The 19,644-nt window shown below is 36.6% G+C and overlaps 1 protein-coding gene across 1 annotated transcript in view; it reads right to left on the reverse strand.

Moving 5' to 3' along the window:
- DENND1B (DENN domain containing 1B) overlaps positions 1-19,644 on the reverse strand; it is a gene marked incomplete at its 3' end in the record, with an annotated part of 159,598 nt that overhangs the window by 19,082 nt on the left and 120,872 nt on the right. Inside the window, exons 14-17 of the mRNA XM_082483579.1 lie at positions 12,707-12,808; positions 6,389-6,479; positions 2,037-2,077; positions 1,142-1,210 (exon numbers count right to left, since the gene is read on the reverse strand). Of these exons, the coding sequence (XP_082339705.1) occupies positions 1,142-1,210; positions 2,037-2,077; positions 6,389-6,479; positions 12,707-12,808 (303 nt within the window). The remainder of the gene's footprint in view (positions 1-1,141; positions 1,211-2,036; positions 2,078-6,388; positions 6,480-12,706; positions 12,809-19,644) is intronic.

The raw sequence follows: 19,644 nt of genomic DNA on the forward strand, positions 1-19,644 counted from the left end.
CTAGTGCAAACTGAAGAAGAAGAATAATTTGCAGATCACCTGATAACGAACCATTTTTTTAAATTATAAATGAGTTCATGAATATAAAGTATATTTATTTACCTGTTTCTCTCCACGACTGCTGTGTTTTTCAACTGATGTAAAATTAGAGATTCTGTTTGAAAAGTTTACTTAAAATATACTAGCTTAGACTGATGTATTGATTTATTCAGGACTACTTATTATGCACCTAGCTAGTGAAACATTTGGAAAAGCAAAAAGGAAGCCAAAAGTCTTTTCCCATATATTAAAAATGCAACGTTAAAATACTTCCCGCTTCATTTTACACTATTGCTTTTTTTTCATACTGCTTGATACCGTATAATTTCACATGCTTTATTGGTTAGGCAGTCTTTTAAAACAAGATCTTCGAAGCTCAGAGGTATAAGCATTAAATCCAGTGCGAGTATTCTAGTATCATCTTTAAAAGAGCAGACGATAGGAAAGTTTTGCTGCACACATTACTGAAGCATTACCACATTTTTTCAATAGCGCAGCACTTAGTGCCAAAGTGAAATTGCATCTGTGTAAGCCAGGACTCCATTTGTCTAGCACGAACTGTATCTGTTCTGAATAGAGGAGACCTCTACATCATCTTAACACTATACTGTGTAACTGTTATTATAACACTGTATTTATATTACACATAAATGTAATATTTACAAACTGCTTTACGCTCATGTTAACTTTGCACTGCCTGTGTTGTGTTACAGCACCTCAGTGTAAATGAGAATTTCTATTTTCAAAGTCCATATTTTAATCATGCCGCCACCAGGCTAGGAAGAGTTTACAGCTGTGTACCAAATATCTAAACGATATTCAAATAAGCTTCTACTATGTATTAGGACTGAAACAAAACCAGCACACCGATGCTTTGAAAATGTCCGTTGTTACGTACAAGCTATCTGGAAGACTCCGAATCAACTCTAAATCCTAGTGCTATGCAAGAAATCAAGCAAAGCTAAAAATGTTCTACAAGCTGAAGTGTTTTTATGCAATGCATTTATAAAATGCTTCGGTTCGTAAGTATTCAGGAAGAATGAGAGGTTGTAGGAAGTTGCGGTATTTTTATGTATTATTTATTTGAAAGAGACGATCTTACAAATTTATATGCTGTTTTCACAGCCGGAGTGGCTTTGGTCATTGCTGTGTTGATCAGTGCACCACCTTTCTGAAATATACAAAAAAGGTACTTTAGTAACATTTTAACACAAGTCAGACCTTAAGACGACAGCACAGAAAAATAACCAGAGTGCCGCAAAGAAAAAGCAATCTTCCTTTTAAATCAGTAAGAATAAGCACAGCTGTGTTTCCTCCCCAACCTGCTGTCTGCAGCTACACAAGGGTTACAGTACGTCATTATCACAGCTGACACATTTATCAATGCATTCTAACAGAATGATGTATTTTCATTCTTCATTCATTGTTACCAGTTCAAAATCAATTTAGAAGTTACGGCTATTTTTCATGTGTTCCTATCATATTTATTATGCAACTTAAAAATACTTTGACCTGACAGAAAGAACTACCTCATTTAATCACAAAAGAATTCTCTTAATCTAAAATAATATATTTTACTAATCCTGCAGAATAACAAGGTTATACCAAGGGTCTTCTGCTAGCCAAACTGCACAAACCCATCTTGACAAAATTGCTATTTACTAGAAGTGATAAACTTTGTACCAAATTGTACTGTCACACCTAATTCACAGTTATGGAATGTAACATGATACAGAAAGCAGTGAAATCCCCGACTATACAGACAGAAAAACCTTGTGCATTTTGGCATTTGTTTTGTGTGTGGATTTGGTTTTTTTTAAATTGTCAAGCAAAAAACCGCAATATTATTGCATATACCATAGACGTGTTATTTATTATAGAATGTACTTATATTTTCTTTGCAAATGAATGAACTCTTACCATTAAATATATGTAAGGAAAAGGAAAAATATTTAAAGAGCAGAATGGCCAGTATAATTACTTAACCAAGTTTATACCTTCACTGTATGCATCCACTGTTGATAAGATCTTGAATTTCCTGAAATAGAAATGTAAAATGTAAGACAAACATAAATTTAACATTTTAAATGTTTCAACCTTCCTCACAATCTGCATTAAAAATTCCCTTAGAGGATTATTCATTAATTTCATTCTTCCCAGACAGGCAAGGAATGTAAAGATAAGAGTATGTGTACACTAAGAGAAAAACCCTAGGTATATCTTATTTCATATTTTCTGTTTTCTTTGTAAAAGCATATCTTTTCACCACACAGAGTTTTTAATTCCAATTGAGGTAGAAAGAGAAATTAGAAATATGATAAGGTAACATACTGCTAAAAAGGCTACAAAGAAAAACAGCAACTCGAAGCAAGGAGCAATATATAATGAACTGCATTCAAGCGTAATGATCCCACTGGGCAAACTTTCAAGTTCAAAAATGATATGGCCTATGGATGGCACCATCCCAAGGAAAAAGAGAAAGAGAAAAGTCTAAAGATTACGGCACAACTATATACTCCTGTGCAGGAAAAATCCTTTTAAATTATGAACTGTATCTACTTTCTTTCACAAAGCAAGTGAGAGCTATTTGGCTTCTGTAGGACTACCGAAGACTACGATGCTGCTAAGTTGGCCACGAAGGACAGAGTTAAATTCTACCGAGCACTTGATGAACAAATGAATACTATTTCCCCGAGGTGCTCCAGCTGAACACCAAAGACTGGGTCCTTGATTCCTGAGGAAGTTTTAGAGCCCATCAGTCACTTGAATACTCTGGACTGTGAGCTGTTACTAACCCCAGACAAGACATTCACATTGACAAGAATGATGGCGTTCCCGAGAATTTATCCATTTTGAAAGGACCATACCGATATATCCTTGACTTTACTGACTTTTAACAGGAGTTCTCAAAACTTCTTAAGCTTTGCAATAATCAATTAACTAAGGCCAGGGTGGAATTATTGCATTAGATAGTGGAAAGCCAAAACATTCTCCTAGAACATGTCTGAGAACTAACTGAATCACTGTAAAAGGCATTCCCAAGGTTCTCAATGAGGTGGAAAAACTGACTTGTTTTTACTCGTGTCGGGCACTTTCACCCATTCCAATAAATTCATTACAAGCAATTTTGAGACAGCCAAACCCTCAGGAATGATGGCACAAGTGAAAGCAATGCTCGCTTAGAAAGTGATGATCACTATGATCCTATCTCCAATAAGAACATCAAAGAGCAACCTAAAGCAAAAATGACTCATTTTTTACTGCTTCGATCTGGCTCCCTGGAACTACCAGAAAAGGCAGCAGGCAAATAACATGTAATAAGGTGAAATTTAGCCACTGGTAGTGTGTTAATGAAATTTCAATGAACCATAAGTACTTGCTCTAACAAGGTCTTCTGGGGACACCTTATAGCAGCCTTCCAGTGCCTAAAGGGGGCCTACTGGAAAGCTGGGGAGGGAATTTTTACAAGGGCATGTAGTGATAGGGTGAGGGGGAATGGCTTTAAACTGGAAGAGGGCAGGGTCAGATTAAACATTAGGAAGAAGTTTTTCACTCTGAGGGTGGTGAGGCACTGGAACAGGTTGCCCAGAGAAGCTGTGGAAGCTCCATCCCTGGAGGTGTTCAAGGCCAAGCTGGACGCGGCCTTGAGCAACCTGGTCTAGTGGGAGGTGTCCCTGCCCACGGCAGGGGGGTTGCAAATAGATGGTCTTCATGGACCCTTCCAACCTAAACCATTCTAAGATTCTACAACATTTCACAACTTCAAATTCTTATCAAAAATATTTATACGTCATCTGGTTTGTGGTGTCCTTAACAGTGACTCTTTCCACATCTGAGCTTTCTCTCTCACAGCCTATGACTTCAATCGCAGCCTATGAGATCAATTACTAGAGACAGTAAATGAGATCATAGAAAATCACCAAGAAGTTTGTCTTCTAGTTGTGTAGGGACCTCAGAGAAGGCAGTAAAGAAAACAGATAAATACTCATCTATAGAAAAGGCTGCATTAACACTGCATACCCTTAGCTAGAGTTGAACCTCCTGAAACTCTAGCAAGAAAATGTTGACTCCTTAAAATAAAATATTATTAAAAGAGGGGTTCAAAGGTTTTCACTTTTTCAGTTTTTCTTATACTACCACCATTGATATTAGACCAACTAAGAAAAAATGACCGCTGTAGTAAAATTCACGTGACTACAAATTACTTCAATGCATATATTCTAAAACAAATGCAGGTGCTAAGCCAATCAATCATCACTACATTCTTGTATTGAAAGTTACATAAAACTCTTGAGAACTAATACTTCCACAGAATAATACCTGTAACAGAAAATACAATTTTAAGTGCAGGCTGTAACAAAGATGGCTGACAGATTTCTTTTCACATGTAGTCACAGGGAAATAAGTTTTGACCACTTTACTGGAAAGAAAAAAAAATCCTAAAAAATAATGAAATTTAAGTTTTATTCTCCAATTTCCAGTTTAGTTTTCTGTGCTGGTTTAGTTACGCTCACGTATGTGGAAAAATGCAAATTAAAAAGACATTACTTAAAGAAACACTTTCCGTTTGATTCAGTAATTTTTAAATTATACTCTCTTTAGCTAAGAATATGTTCACCTGTCCTTTTAACAGCTTGTAGCTTACACTAACTTTCCATGACTTTGCTGAAGGCTGGTTTTCACCTGTTTTTTTGAAAAACCTTGGGCTTCCTGATAAAAGTTGATGGGAGTTAACTCGGCAAAGAGATCATAGTTCTACCCCATTAGTGTCACAAAATGTCACCTTCAATTGCATACATATTGTTAGCCCTGCACTTCATAACGATAATGAGACAGCAGTTATGTAAATACTGAATATGTGCCCTAAGCAATTTGTCCACAACCTGGCAATATACAGCTTGTCTGACTTGAAAAGTAAGCACTCGGTGCAATCTAAGAGAGAATTGCTGGCGAAGCTGAGCATTCCCTCCTGAGCAGAGCCAGGTGAGACATGGTTCACAGGCTGCCAGCGCGCAGCCAAGAAACACGCTTTATCTAACTTCTATTGCAGTTTTATTGCAGCCTCCTGACCCGCTAACTGCAGTCAGCGAATGAACTCGGAATACTGACACCACCTATCTGAATAATGGATGCTCAACGCCTAAAATCTGTTTACAGAGCAGCACAAGTTACCCCCAAAAGGCAGGAAAGACGTAAATCTCTGTATACCTAACCATACTTTAATCAAGAAAAAGAAAAAAGTATGTGACAGATCATAGCACAAGACACAGAGGGCAAGAGAAGGCGGTGAAAATCTCGAACAAAAGGATTTACGTACTCTGAGCATGAAAAAGGTATTTTACAGGAGGTGAAGATGGCTCTCCACAACTCAGTTTCTCTGTGGGGGCCAAATCCCTTCCTCTGTAAATATGCCCATTTAAGGGTAGTCTTGTAAAGGAAGACCGTCTACAGCTGCCAAATGCAACTCAGTGGATTTGCTCAAATCACATAACCTCCATTTACTGAGAAAGCTTCTACACTAAAGACCATAAAACAGTGTTTGTGCTGTGCCATGCACATTTTGATCCAATATTTTGATCACAAATGTGATACCTCAAATAACAGCGTAGCATTAATATTTATTAACAGCATAATAGGAAAGCGGTCAATAATCCTGTGATATTCAGCAATGGGTTCAGCATCCATTATATGGGTTAACTCTGTAAGCTAGCTAATGCGAAAAGTGTTGCCAGTGAATTGCCAGTGAACGTAACAGAGGGAAACAACACACGGAATAACATTTTTATTTATGAAGATGATAAACTTTCAATGTTCCATCTGAGATGATACATAAATTTTAAATTATCTCTCTTTTTTAGAGGAACGCATTTGCTGGAGAAAACAAATTTCTCTAAAAATTCAGGAAACCGCTCTGATTTCTGCACTTCAGAAATAATTAGATGTGAAAAAAGTGAAAGTGCTTATGGAAAACATAACTATCTAGAAAATGTTCAGCAGCACAAATTTTGAAGTTATTTTTAAAATACAGTTTACATGTAATGTATCACATTATCTAAACGTGCAGTTAAAATGTAAATAATATAGCAACACTTCATCATATATTGAAATCTAAGTATTATTTCACTGGATTAAAACAATGTATCCTTCATTCAATATACTGAGATAACTAGATACATAATAGTATGTGTCCCAGCAGTGATTTGTTAAAAGCTTTCCAAGAACGAATGGATACAATGAAGCAATAAGAAGATTCATGACTTCTAAAATTTACAGGACAACCTGAGACATATCATGTTGAACAGCTCCCAAAGAAGCATAATCACTGAGTACACTCAAATTAATTCTGTACCTCCAGAAAAGCCTCCTGCGGTGATTTCTTCTTCAAAAACATCTGAGAATCCTCTTCCTGCATTTAATTTTGATAGCCGGCCATCAATAAACTGAAAATAAAAAAAGTCACACTTTGTCGTGTTGGCCTTTCTATTACTATACAGTGTTATAGTTTGCAGTGTGTACATTATAATGGAATATCGATGTTCAAGAGAACATGCGGCTTATGGATAATAATATATTGCTTTTAGATGGATTTTGCAAGACCAGTTGCAACTATGAGCAGCAGAAATATCAGAGTACTTTATATATATATCAAGTAAATTATATGTATTATGCAAAATTTACAAATAGATTTTTAAATTTTTATAGTCAATGAAATTACATATCAGTTTGTTCAGAAATATTTTAAATGGCTTTCAAGCTCTTCTTGTTTTTCTAATGGCATGAAAATGTATTAACTTATTTCCTTACAAACGGTAACTTTGGATTTGTAATTATAATCAAATAAAGATCACTGAGTCACTCCCTGATGTTCTGTTTCATTATCGTAAGTTTACTTCGTATCCTCAACACAGGAACATAAACAAACTTCCCCATGGTATCCCTTTCCGGGTATACATCAATGGGTCCAAAGTAGAACTCTTTGTGCACAGAAAGTACCTGAACTGGTACTGCAAACATTTCACAACACCCAGTTCAAAGAAATGACAGACCACAATGTCTACGTGAGGCCCATTAAAAGTGTACGTGGTTTACACGAAAAACGACTCTGTAAGGACAGTATGGGGAGGGAAATTGTAGCAAAACCATCCACACTGAAACAGCAGAGGACGGCTGTGGCTTGGTTTCAGAACTGGTGGTAGCAGCAGGCTAGATTTGACTGGCAGCGTGCAAGCTGACTCGAAGGATGTTTAATTTCAGTGTATGGGAACGGGATGCGCAAAGTCCCAAAACAACGTGAGGCACGATGCCACGGCAGAGCCCTAAAACCCTCTCCACCCGACTTGAGCATGGTTCAGGGTTGACACCGCTGTATTTTTAAGTTCCAACGCATCTGCTTACCCTTTTCTTTTTTTTAACCACCAACGCTTATGTAGTTGCATCTACAGATGCATATTGCAACAGCTGTCCTTACGCAGATGTTACAGCTGCACGAGCACATGGATTTGCATCCACATATAAGTGTATATAGAAAGACTGAAATGATCCAAGCACATCAGAAAAAGTCCAACTAAGATAATTAATGATTAAACCTTTCAGAAGGAATGAGAATACATTCTTTTCAGGAATTACCAGGCTCCAAAGACGCACAACGAGCACATTATCTTAAAGGTTTAAAATTCTTTCAAGAAGCAACCCCTCCCTTTTTGTTTTGAAAAGGCTAACTCAAGTCTGAGAGATAAAATGAGAAAGCACTTTTCCAATTATACATGGTTCATCTTGTAGCAAGAATTATGAGTTATTCACTGGTACTAACGAGTACATAGGAACAAAATTAATTATTTGGCTATATCATATTTTACCGCAGATTATTCAAACAGTGTCAGTGACAATCGGATGCTTGTCAATGAACAGACTAGTGACGTCAAACAAATTACTTTCTCAGAGTACAAAAATTCCGGCCGCAAGAACAAGGCAAGCAAAAAGATAACCCTTTCTTTCTCTTTCTTGTCTAAATTCCTTATTTTTTCATTTTACTCCAAGTTGGCTTTTTTTCCAAATAGGTTGGTTCATGGTCAGACCACTATGGGATCACTGGATTATTTCACAGTAAGAAAAAGAGATAAGAGCATCTTTAGCTACTGCTGCGTTGGGGGGGGAACCACCACCGAAAAAACTACTCCCCCCACCTCCAGCCTTTGAACTGTAAGACATTATCTCTTTTGGGAAAGTTATGAATTCATCCCATACTATAAACTAACATAAGATTTATGGACATACTCATCATTTGGTAAAATTCTATCAACAGAAGGCTGAGACACTGACTGAACTTTAGTTTTTAGAGGATCAGTCCAACTGAGTACTTAATGTAAATACTGACAAACTGTTAGCAAAAGATATTGGAGACATTATTTAAAGGAAATTGTAAGTGGTAGTAGTGGTAGTAGTAGTTATTACTTTTGAGTAATTTACTGTTAATGGGTGCGCTTAAATTGCCACATGAAAAGAACAGCACGTGGAACCACACATATGCTTCCTGGTTTTCTTCTCCCATTTTTCAAACCCACACTGTCTCAAAAAATCTAGGCCTTCTATTTCCAGAAACGCATTCATCTTGAGATCCAGAGACCCCTTGATTGACCACCACTTTCAGTGAAAAACTAGTAATTCCAGTGCTATTGTTGGATTTTTAAGATGACTAAAGACAGAACTACCATAATTCTTAAATAATTTTGAATTCTAAAATCAAAATATAGACCATATCCACTTCAGAATATCTTGTTGCATAGGTGATAAAGGATAGAGGACAGGGGAAGAGAGATGTTGTTTCTGACCTAAACCCACTCATTTACTTAGTCAGGAGTAAAAACTCCAAGTCAATTCACTCATTTTTAAAAACAAGAAGTTGGTAGAAGCAAAGACAACATCATAAATATGATTTCCACACAATACCAACTCAATGGCTTGCAAGAAGAGAGCTCGACTCATGAAGCTTGTAAATGAAATTTGAAATTACTAATAATTTTCAAAGACTTATGATTCTTCAAGTCCTGATCCTGCATTCATTATTTATTTCTCTAGTTAGCACTTTCCACCTTTTTAAGAACAAATCCCAATAAATGTTACAGTTTACTTAAACAATTACATCATGTAACGAGATAGTCTGGCATTAGGCTTTATGCTAGTTCTAAGAATGAATTAATATTTTCCCTGGACACTCATCAGAACTATTTTTGACATTTAAGATGCAACTATTAATTGCTTATATTTGCAGCTTGAAACAAAGATTAGCTACCTTCCATGTTACCCTAATTAAAGGGGAGCCTTTCTAAGGCTCAGAAAAAAGCTAACAAATAAATAGCATATATAATAGTACAAATATCAAAGATGTGGGAAAAAAAAAAAAAAAAAAAACAAACAGTAAAAAAAGAAGTAACATAAGTATACAGTCTAAGAGAAAAAGCATCTAATCTGAATAAAATTGTCATATACAGAATATTTAATCAGGAATTAAGAATATTTAATATCTAAATAATAGTTATTTTCTTTTTAAGGAAAATTTTTTTATATGATTAAATATCTTAATAGTGTAAGAATAACAAGAACCAGGGTTCTTAAAATTAAATCCATTCAGGGCAGAAGACGGCTTCAGAAAACTAAAGCCAGTAAACTGCAGCAAATTGAATGTCATCCAGCCCTATAGTTGCGATCCGTATCAGGGCATTCACCATAAATTACTTCTATGAATTCACAGAAAATATATGTTTTGCATAAAGAGCTTGGTGTATTCTGTTTCACAGCAATATAAACAGTCCTTTCAACTTCCAAAAACATGAAGTCATCAACCTGATTTAAAAGACATCTCCATGATCCAGAAGTCCAAGAGAATGGTTTGAGGCTAAAAGAAAATCTAGGCATGGTCCCCACCAAAAATACCCTGTCTCAGTTTTCAGTAAAGACTACAATGCTGAATAAGGGAACAGAAATAAAAGTGTTAATGAAAATGAGGTACACAAATGGACGTTATGATAACTGAGAAATAAAATTTGAGTCAAAAAAAATCTCTGTTACATGACTCTAAGGAAACCAGCACATATAAGCGGAAGCAAAAAAGTTTTTATGAGTCTATCAAGGTAAAGGAAACACAGCTGAAGTGACGAATAACAGTACCATTACTCAGAAAAACCAAAGGTTGTGATAAGTGCTGGTCTGTCAGTTTACCCTTAACAATTTGATGAGGGGGCATTTTGGGTAAAAACGGTAGATGAGTAAATGGAAAGACACAACATGTGAGTTAAAACACTGGTTCTCACAGATTCTTTGACAATTAATTTTTTAGTAAAGGAAATGCAATTTATCTATACTGCAGAAAAGCCTCTTGCGCGTGCCTCAAAATATTAATTTAGATGAACCAAAAGCAGAGTACCTGAACACTACACCTGAACTTCAGGTTGGGTGAGGACCAGCCCGAAAAGGACATAACAGTTTGTAATGAGAGGAAGAGTGTTAGGCTGTAAGTGTCACCGGTCACGGCATTTAAGGGTAAGTGTTGTGACTGATCCTATTTACAGGTTAATGTTTTTGGTACAAAATACTGGCATGTGCTAATACATTTGGGGGTATCATTAACAGAAAGAACATCTAAATGTAATATAAAGCAAAACCAGATGATGTTGAAGATTCAAATAATCTGAATGGGAGTAACACAAAGAATTAATTCCACCATTTATTCCGACAGTGATTTCCTGGTATTTTGGTGAAAAGATACTACAAGTTCCAAACATAAAAGAGTGGTTGAATTAGAGGAACTAACATGTCTTAACGTAGGAGAGAGGGGGAGAAGATTAAAAACCTATGTAGAGAAAAGGACAGAGGAAGGATTTTATAAAATGGCACAAATAAAGCTTACTTGTCAATTATGGCAAAAAGGGTGCATTTAAAGTAGCTCTTTTTTGCTTGGTCTAGGTTTAAGGCTGCTTCTAAGAACTATTTTCTGCTTAAAAGATTTTCCAGAACAGAATAAAATACAGTTTAATCTTTTTGAACACAAACAACTTTGAAAACGGCTCATTTGTCAGTGGAAAAACTGGAGAAGATGCAGCTGGGCTGATGATTAGCTGAAAAAGTAGGAGTAACCTTCACAACAGAAATTACAGGAATGAAAAAACCTCAACTACTGCTACTATTAAACCACAGACATGATCAAAATTGTTACTATTTCCTAATCCTCTAAAATATATTATTTCCTTTAGTTGAAATAAAATTAAAACAAGCTATAAACAAATTGTAAACTGATTCTGTTTAATTGAATACATATTAAAATGTAATGGGTAACTACAGTGCCACACTGACAAGCCCATTCACTTCAGTGAAGTTAAAACTTTTTCTTATAGCTGAAGATCTTGCTTTAGTAGTAGCGTGACAACAATTTAGAAACATTGCTTGTAGGCAGTTTTCTATTAAGAAAGCTTCGTTCCAGCTTATCGCGCTGACATACGCAAATGTAAACAATACTGTTTACTCCGTTACTTCTTTCCATTTCAATCATATGTGCTGGATAATTCCAAAGGTTTCAGATTTCTTCCTTACTATTTTGTTTTTTTATTTACATTTTATTATCGTATAAAATAAAACACAGTAAAATTAAAGGAGCCCAGTTTTATGATCAGTATTTTCTTAACTTTTATACAATTAGGAGAAATATGTTTTCACAAGACTTCTACGAACTATCACCCTTGCATAAATCTTTACTTTAGACACCAGCCTCTGATTAACACCAAGTGTTTTTTTGAAAATGAGAGAATTCTACATATAATGAATTTCCCTTATCTACCATGGTAGTATATCTTCAAAGAAGTCCACCAGATTATTTAAACATGAACTCCCATGCCTCAATTATTCCAGATATTTGCAGGCAAATATATACTTTTATGAGTGTTCCGATTTCATTCAGATTTTCCTTGATTTTCCTAAAAATCTAGTTATAAGTTCCTTAACGCCCTTTTGATGCAATGGGGTCAAGGGATGAAAAGGAGAAAAAAAGAGTTACAGAATAAAATCAAAGAAAAAAATCATTTCAAAGACCGTAAAAAAACTATTACTGAGCTGTGCCAGACATTCAACAATTTGTTCACTATTAGTTCAAAATCTGCATTAACAGATCTCCTAGAATATTCTTCAGGCCACCCCTACAGCTCAGGTTTGTAACATTCTCCGTGTGCGTATTTCAAAAAGCCTAGCAATGAAAACTGCAATTACAGTATGAATCCAGTTTTTAAATAAAGCACCATCGAAGTCCAATTTAAGTAAGCACTATGCTGTTCAGGTTCTTTGGTCATGAGCCAAGAGAGCTGAAAATGAAGTTCAACCATCAAGCTGGGAGATCCATGATGTTTCTTGTTTAGATGAGTTGCTGATTGGCTCTGAAGAGATGCTGCACTGGCTCTGCACCCTGGGGTTATTTTTCTGTTGAGTTTCCCTACCACCGCCACTCTTTTTAACTAAAACTGAGTATTTAAAAATACAACAAAACAGGGATGACTGTCTGTACACAAAGTACTTGAACTTACATTTTATCCAAGAGTTTCATAAGCTGACAGAAAGGAAAACGCAATTAAGTATGGATATGTTTTAAGAGAAAATCATTAAACATGGGTCGTTTACCCTCTCATACCTGTTTAAACAGTTGAAGATTAACAGCAGTTTCCAGGAACTGCTTAGTAGTACTCGAACGATGCTTCACAAAACTATTCTCACAGAAAGTTATAGGCTCTCCCTAAAAAATTTAAACAGAAAAAGTTAGATGGTAACTAGAGTATACAAATATGCTGATTTATTTAAAATCCTCCACTACAAATGTATTTCTTAGTAGTCAATATATAAAAATATTCCCTTTCCAGCAATCTGCATAAACATGCATCCAATTAAACAGACGTAGATAACAACAAAAAAATCCCCAAACCTTTATACAATATTTAAATAGTTCTCAAAACACATGTTGCAATTGAACCTCTGGTTTATGAAGTCAGTCTACAAAATATACATTGCAAGGAAAAAGCAAGTGGTTTACAGTTGGTTCATGTTACCTTTATAGCACTCTTCATTACAAATTTCAAGGAAGTGGTTCAAATTTTGAAGAGCAGGTCTACTGCTTCAAATAATTTAACATGCATTATTGTTCAGTATTACTCCGATTCCATGGCATGCAAAACCGGCAATACTAGTAAACCAAAACTCTAACTCAGTCCAAAATGATGTATCTGCACAAAATTATTTTCATATGTATTCTACAAAAATAGGAGAAGATTGATAAACATACTGCTGATTCAACAGGAAGTTATTGAAATACACATCTATTTTATTCTTACACAAAACAAAAGCTACAAACTTTTTGGAAAATTGTTATGGAGGAAGCTTGAACAGATAAGATAAACATTTAATACAACAGTATTTCCCCAACATGGAAAAAGCACATAGTCTATTGTTACAAAAACCCTGCACCAAAACACTTTGAAAATGAAAGATGATAAACAACTATTCACTGAAAATTAAGTGTGTTGAAAAAATTATCACCGAAAACAGCACTCATTTAAAAATATAATATGCTAATAAGATTATTTATAAACAATCAGATTGACTCCTATGGTGTTCCCCATTTTCATTTAAAATTTGCTGTCTTCAGCATGCACAGACCACTGGACATTTCTGATGAGCATTCTCTCCAATTCTGTTATTCTTACTAATACTTTATGATAAATACTTGAAACTGTTTGACTTAACTGGATAGATACATTACAAACTTTGTGTAGTGATCAAGACACATGAACCGATTTCATCATAAAGCCAAAAGGCCTCTCACCCGAGTTTACAAAACTAAAATAATTACCAGGTTAGAAACAATCACCAAAGGTCTCAAAGACAGAATATTTAAAATCCAACAAAATGCCACACCTAAACGTACCACAGAATATTTTACTACCCAAAAGCTACCTATACAGTGCACTCCCACAACAGAATAAAAGACACCTCAGCCATTCAAAAGAAAAAAAGATCAAAAGCAGCCTCTATATTGATCTTCACAATAGCTCCAACTGTTAGGCACTTTAAAGACAAATTTATTCATGCCCATGATCACCACAGCTTTCTGCTTCTAACCCTGTTTAACTTTAACCGCACATGCTACTTCACATGTTTTCCTATCATTTTAGCTGACTGTGCAGTTATGGGCTTCCAGAATATTACAAACTATTTTCTGCGCATGACCTGGTGAGTTTGGTGGAGTAGCTCAAAATCATTTTCAGCTGCTTTTAACACCTTGCACTTTGTTTTTCACAGAATCACAGAATGGTCAGGGTTGGAAGGGACCTCTGGAGATCATCTAGTCCAACCCTCCTGCCAGAGCAGGGTCACCTACAGCAAGTGGCACAGGACAGCATCCAGGCGGGTTTAGAATGTCTCCATAGTTGGAGACTCCACAACCTCTCTGGGCAGCCCGTTCTAGTGCTCTGCCACCCTCAAAGTAAAGAAGTTCCTCCTCATGTCAAGATGGAACTTCCTATGTTCAATTTTGTGCCTGTTACCGCTTGTCCTGTCACTGGGCACCACTGAAAAAAGACTGTTCCCATACCCCTGACACCCTCCCTTTAAGTATTTAGAAGCATTGATAAGATCCCCCCTCAGTCTTCTTTTCTCTAGACTCAAAAGACCCAAGCCCCTCAGTCTTTCCTCATAAGAGAGTTGTTCTAATCCCCTAATCATCTTCGTAGCCCTTTGCTGGACCCTCTTCAGCAGATCCCTGTCCTTCTAGAACTGGGGAGCCCAGAACTGGACACAGTACTCCAGATGCGGCCTCACCAGGGAAGAGTAGAGGGGGAGGATGACCTCCCTCGACCTGCTGGCCACACTCTTCTTGATGCACTTCAGGATGCCATTGGCCTTTTTGGCCACCAGGGCACATTGCTGGCTCATGGTCATCCTGTTGTTCACCAGGACTCCCAGGTCCCTTTCCACAGAGCTGCTCTCCAGGAGGTCAGCCCCCAACCTGTACTGCTGCATGGGATTATTCCTCCCCAGGTGCAGTACCCTACACTTGCCCTTGTTGAATTTCATAAGGTATCTCTCTGCCCAACTCTTCAGCTTGTCCAGGTCACACTGTATGGTGGCACAGCCTTCTGGCGTGTCAGCCACTCCTCACAGTTTTGTGTCATCAGCAAACTTGCTGATGGTACACTCTCTCCCTTCATCCAGGTCATTGATGAATATATTGAACAGGACTGGAACCAGTACTGACCCCTGAGGGACACTTCTTGTTACTGACTGGAGGTCTAGACTCTGCACCACTAACCACAACCCTCTGAGCTCCATCTGTCAGCCAGTTCTCAATCCACTGCACTGTCCATCCATCTAACCCACACTTCCTAAGCTTGCCTGTGAGGATGATGTGGGAGACAGTGTCGAAAGCCTTGCCGAAGTCAAGGTAGACAACATCCACTGCCCTCCCCTCATCCACCCATCCAGTTGCATTTTTAAATGGTTCAAGTATGATCCAAGGAAACTCTGCAGTAAAAACACCGTGATGTCATTTTAAAATCCTATTCTTGTACTATCACAAGCTCCCCTCTTTTGAGGTCTCTCTTTTAAGAGGTCCAATTCTACTCAGCAAAGTACTTAAGTTCATGTTTAACTTGCTTTTAAGTTTTACATTCTTACTTCTTTATGGAACCTCTGATTTTAGAAATCTCACCGGAAGAGCTAGAATCTATACATTTACCTAACGTAATCCTTCCCATTTCACAGGGTAGCTGGAATGCTGTGATATGCAAACCCATCTCAGTACAATATGTAGCACTGTGTTGATCAAGTCTGCAAGAGAAGCACCCAACTTACTCCACCTACTACTTATCCCAAGATAACTGGTGAACACTGTACAGATGCAGGACATGCTGCAGTTGCCAAACAGCTTGAAATGTTTGTGGTACTTTAAATAGCACTGCCTTCCTGACCCACTTTGCATTAGCTATTCTTGAGCTCCTAAAGACTCTTGTCTTAAGAAGATGACCCCAAGCTACTCAGCAAATTCAAACTGCATCAAAACAAATGAAATAGTCTCCAGTGAGATACAGTGGTACAAGACATCGTGTTCCTGAGGGCAGAGTCTCTTCTCAGTTCTGTTGTTCTTCCGAAAAATTTCCAGGCAGCAAATTGTAACAACTCCTTTATATATATACATACACACACACGCACACACATATTATTTTTATTGTTGTTGTTGTTACACAAGGAAATGATTTCTGGAAATACAGAGGCTTTGTGGGATCGCAGAACTGACTAGATGATGGCTCATGACACACTACGAAACATTAAATTTAGGACCAAAAAGAGAAAATAGTATTTTCAAAATATACTACTTAGAAAAATAAAAACTAAGCTATGCCTCCACTGCCACTTTCCCAATTGCCTTGGGAAAGATGAAAGAGAAAAAGGAGAGTTTATCTCCTAGCAGAAGAGAAAACAGGCATGCTTGCTCTCCCTTCCCCATCAGCCTGGGAAGAGAGAGCAGTCAGATAGTTTTACTTGACGGCACGTCTCCTGCCCAAGCCATGTAACACCAAGAAATGGTAGTTCAATGCACATTTTTAGTGCATGGCTGTAATATTTTCCCAAATACTTTTCTTTAATCACTGGATGCTTCAGATACTTAGTAAGCACTCATGCATTGGTGCATCTGTTCCCTTATCAGTACAGTTCAGAGACAGAATGACCAACGCTATTCCTTAGCTGAAAATTTATTTAGATCTATGAAGAGTTCACATCCAAAAGTCATCTATGTTATTGGAACCTACCGATAGTAAGGTTGCTTTAAAAGTTTGAGCAGGTTTAAGGCTCCTACCTGTTCAGCACATGAAAATGAGAAAATCTGTCGAAACCTGTAGAAACTCCACACTGAAGTTTTCTCAGGGTATCTGCTGTAACTTTACTGAAATAGCATTAAATAATACAATTAACTCCTAGCTCTTTTATTTGTTCAAGGCTCTGAACAACAAAATTGTTTTCTAAATAAAACTTTTCCAAATCCTCAAGATTTTTACTGTAAACACAAAACCTTTTCAAGTGCTACTTAAAAAATAAATTATTGAATCAATATAAACAAAAATAGCTCTAGAAGTTTTTATACATAAAGCTTGTAACATTCTCGTTTCTGCAAATACAACCTGGTACCTTTAGAAACTGAGTTTTGGAGGAATGCTCCACTGATATTTAACTACTAGACCATCAAATGGCCCCTGTCGTATTGATCTACAATGTACTTTCAAAACAAGTTCGATCAAAACCCAGCGGGGACCTTATACTGAAAAGTAGACAGCTAATACTCAGACCAAACAGTCTATGCCCAAACAAGATACCTGTCCTTTTAACAACAGTTGCTGTAGAATTTTATTCCCCTTTCATAGCTTGCCACACAGCAGGAATTTCTTACTCGAAGCTATGTTCACATTTTAAGCAAGCTATTTATACAGACCTCAATGGAACGAGAAAACAGCAAGCTAAAACAGCGTGATCATTTTTAAAAGGAAAAATAATGTAGATTAGAAGGTATGCTTGTGCTTTCTAAATCTAGCGTTATTGAACTTGAATAAGAAGTACAAACATTTTAATTTTTTATTTCAGAAAACATTCATATTTCTCTAGCATAAGATGACTAATACCAACTCTTTGTACTATTGCTATAATTACTATCGTTTCATATGGTAGCTCTTGCTTATTACAGAAAGATTATATGGTACGTAGGTATGGACATAGCTTCTTTGGTTTTGTAGAATTTATTTAAAAAACAAACAGTCAAACAAAATTTTAAAAACCATTTTAGTTTTGATATTAAAATTCCTCTGTTTAAAATCAAGGAAGTACAAATTTCAGCTGTTGTCATGCCATTCGGAGATAAAGGCCAGGGGATAACTGACTATGACCCATGATACTACTCAGGAAGGTGCTATTTAAAATTACAAACAAATCTCTGCAAAATTTGCAAATTTCTTGCAATCTAGCCAAATAAAGATTCAGATGTGCTGATATTTCCTATAGTCACAACTAAAACCTACAACTCCTGTTAATACAATATCGACATTCAATAAAGGACAACTACGGTCTTTAAGACAAACCAAACAATATGGTTTTCAACATGTAAAATAAAATTCTTATGGAAGTCACATTCACAGTAGATATGACCCAGGGAGGGTCTGAATTTGAACACAAATTATGTTGTGGCATTTCGGTACTCTCTGTTTCTGCGCTCTGCTGTATTTTCCATGGCTAACTCTCAGGGGAAAGGTAGACAAGGCAATGCCCCTTTCAAGAGATACCTGTCCTCAAAAGGTTTCAATTTGAAACTCAGTTATAAGCAATCCTTACTTAAGCACGCTCAGGTATTCAGGTGCATTCTGAATCTTAAAATATCTTCCGTTTTTTCCTAATATAACATTTGACTGTGTTATTTTGCTTGATTATGTACTGAATACAATACCTGCATCTGCTGGAGAGCCGATGTCGCTACTTAAAATAGTGTCAATATTGGCCCAAAGCACTTCAGTTAGCATTCAATTAAAGTGAGGTCTGACAGGTTGTGCTATCTTCAAGCTGGAAGTTATCTCGGCACCCCTGGTGTGCTGATGAGACCATGAACTCCTACTGCTGAGCATTCCAGAGCAAGCCATTAGCCTTTGCTCTTCATTTCTTAATTTCTGATGAGTGATGTTACAACCATCATAACTTAAAACAAAGTTATCCTGGGTTTATTTCTTTTGTTGTAACATCAAGAGCTTTGAGGACTTTTTCCCCAAAAGAGGTGATTTTTTTCAACGACTTAAATACTTTGTTAGCTAATTCTTGAAAAAAAGCCAATTTTTCAAAGGCAGACAATACCTTATTGTTGCTTATATTCCATAACCTTTTAACAGATGTGTCATAAACTAAGAGGATTTATTTGAAATACGTTTGAAATGTATTTGTCTTGCCATGATGAATTACCTTTTTAAGAAATAAATAAATAAAAATCCCATCTATATATCCTCCTAATGTTTGCTGCCGAAGAGCAAACAGCTTTTCTGCTCTGCTTATTTTCCTGATGATGTTAAAATTAATCTCTATTAAGGTGAATACTTTTATACTCGTTATTTTTCTGCTCCTTCCTCATTCTCTTGCCTACTTTTCCTTCTCTAGACATAGATTTGTCAGTGGAAATATTGCCTGTTAAAGAATTCTTTACATCATATAGCATTTTATTAACTGACCACGCAATTAATGGAAAAAAAGTACTAGTCTTCGCTTTCATCTGCAAGATTTGCACACGTACAAGTGTAAGGCACATTTTCCCCAGCCACCACAGTGTTGTTGAAATGTTTGACTGGCGTTGCTCTGGCCTGTTATAAGGAAGGATGCCTAAAAATGACCCGTGGAGAATGGGCAAAGTAAAATAGCACTGCACATGCACCAATTAACGAAATGACACAAACTGCACAACTGTAATCTTTGTACCTAACTCCCACCTATGCACGCAATTCTCAAACACGGAACATGCAATCTGATTCCACAATAAATTTCCAAATGCTGGACTGC

This window comes from Vanellus vanellus (assembly GCF_965231255.1).
Source record: "Vanellus vanellus genome assembly, chromosome: 5".
Taxonomy (NCBI): Eukaryota; Metazoa; Chordata; class Aves; order Charadriiformes; family Charadriidae; genus Vanellus; species Vanellus vanellus.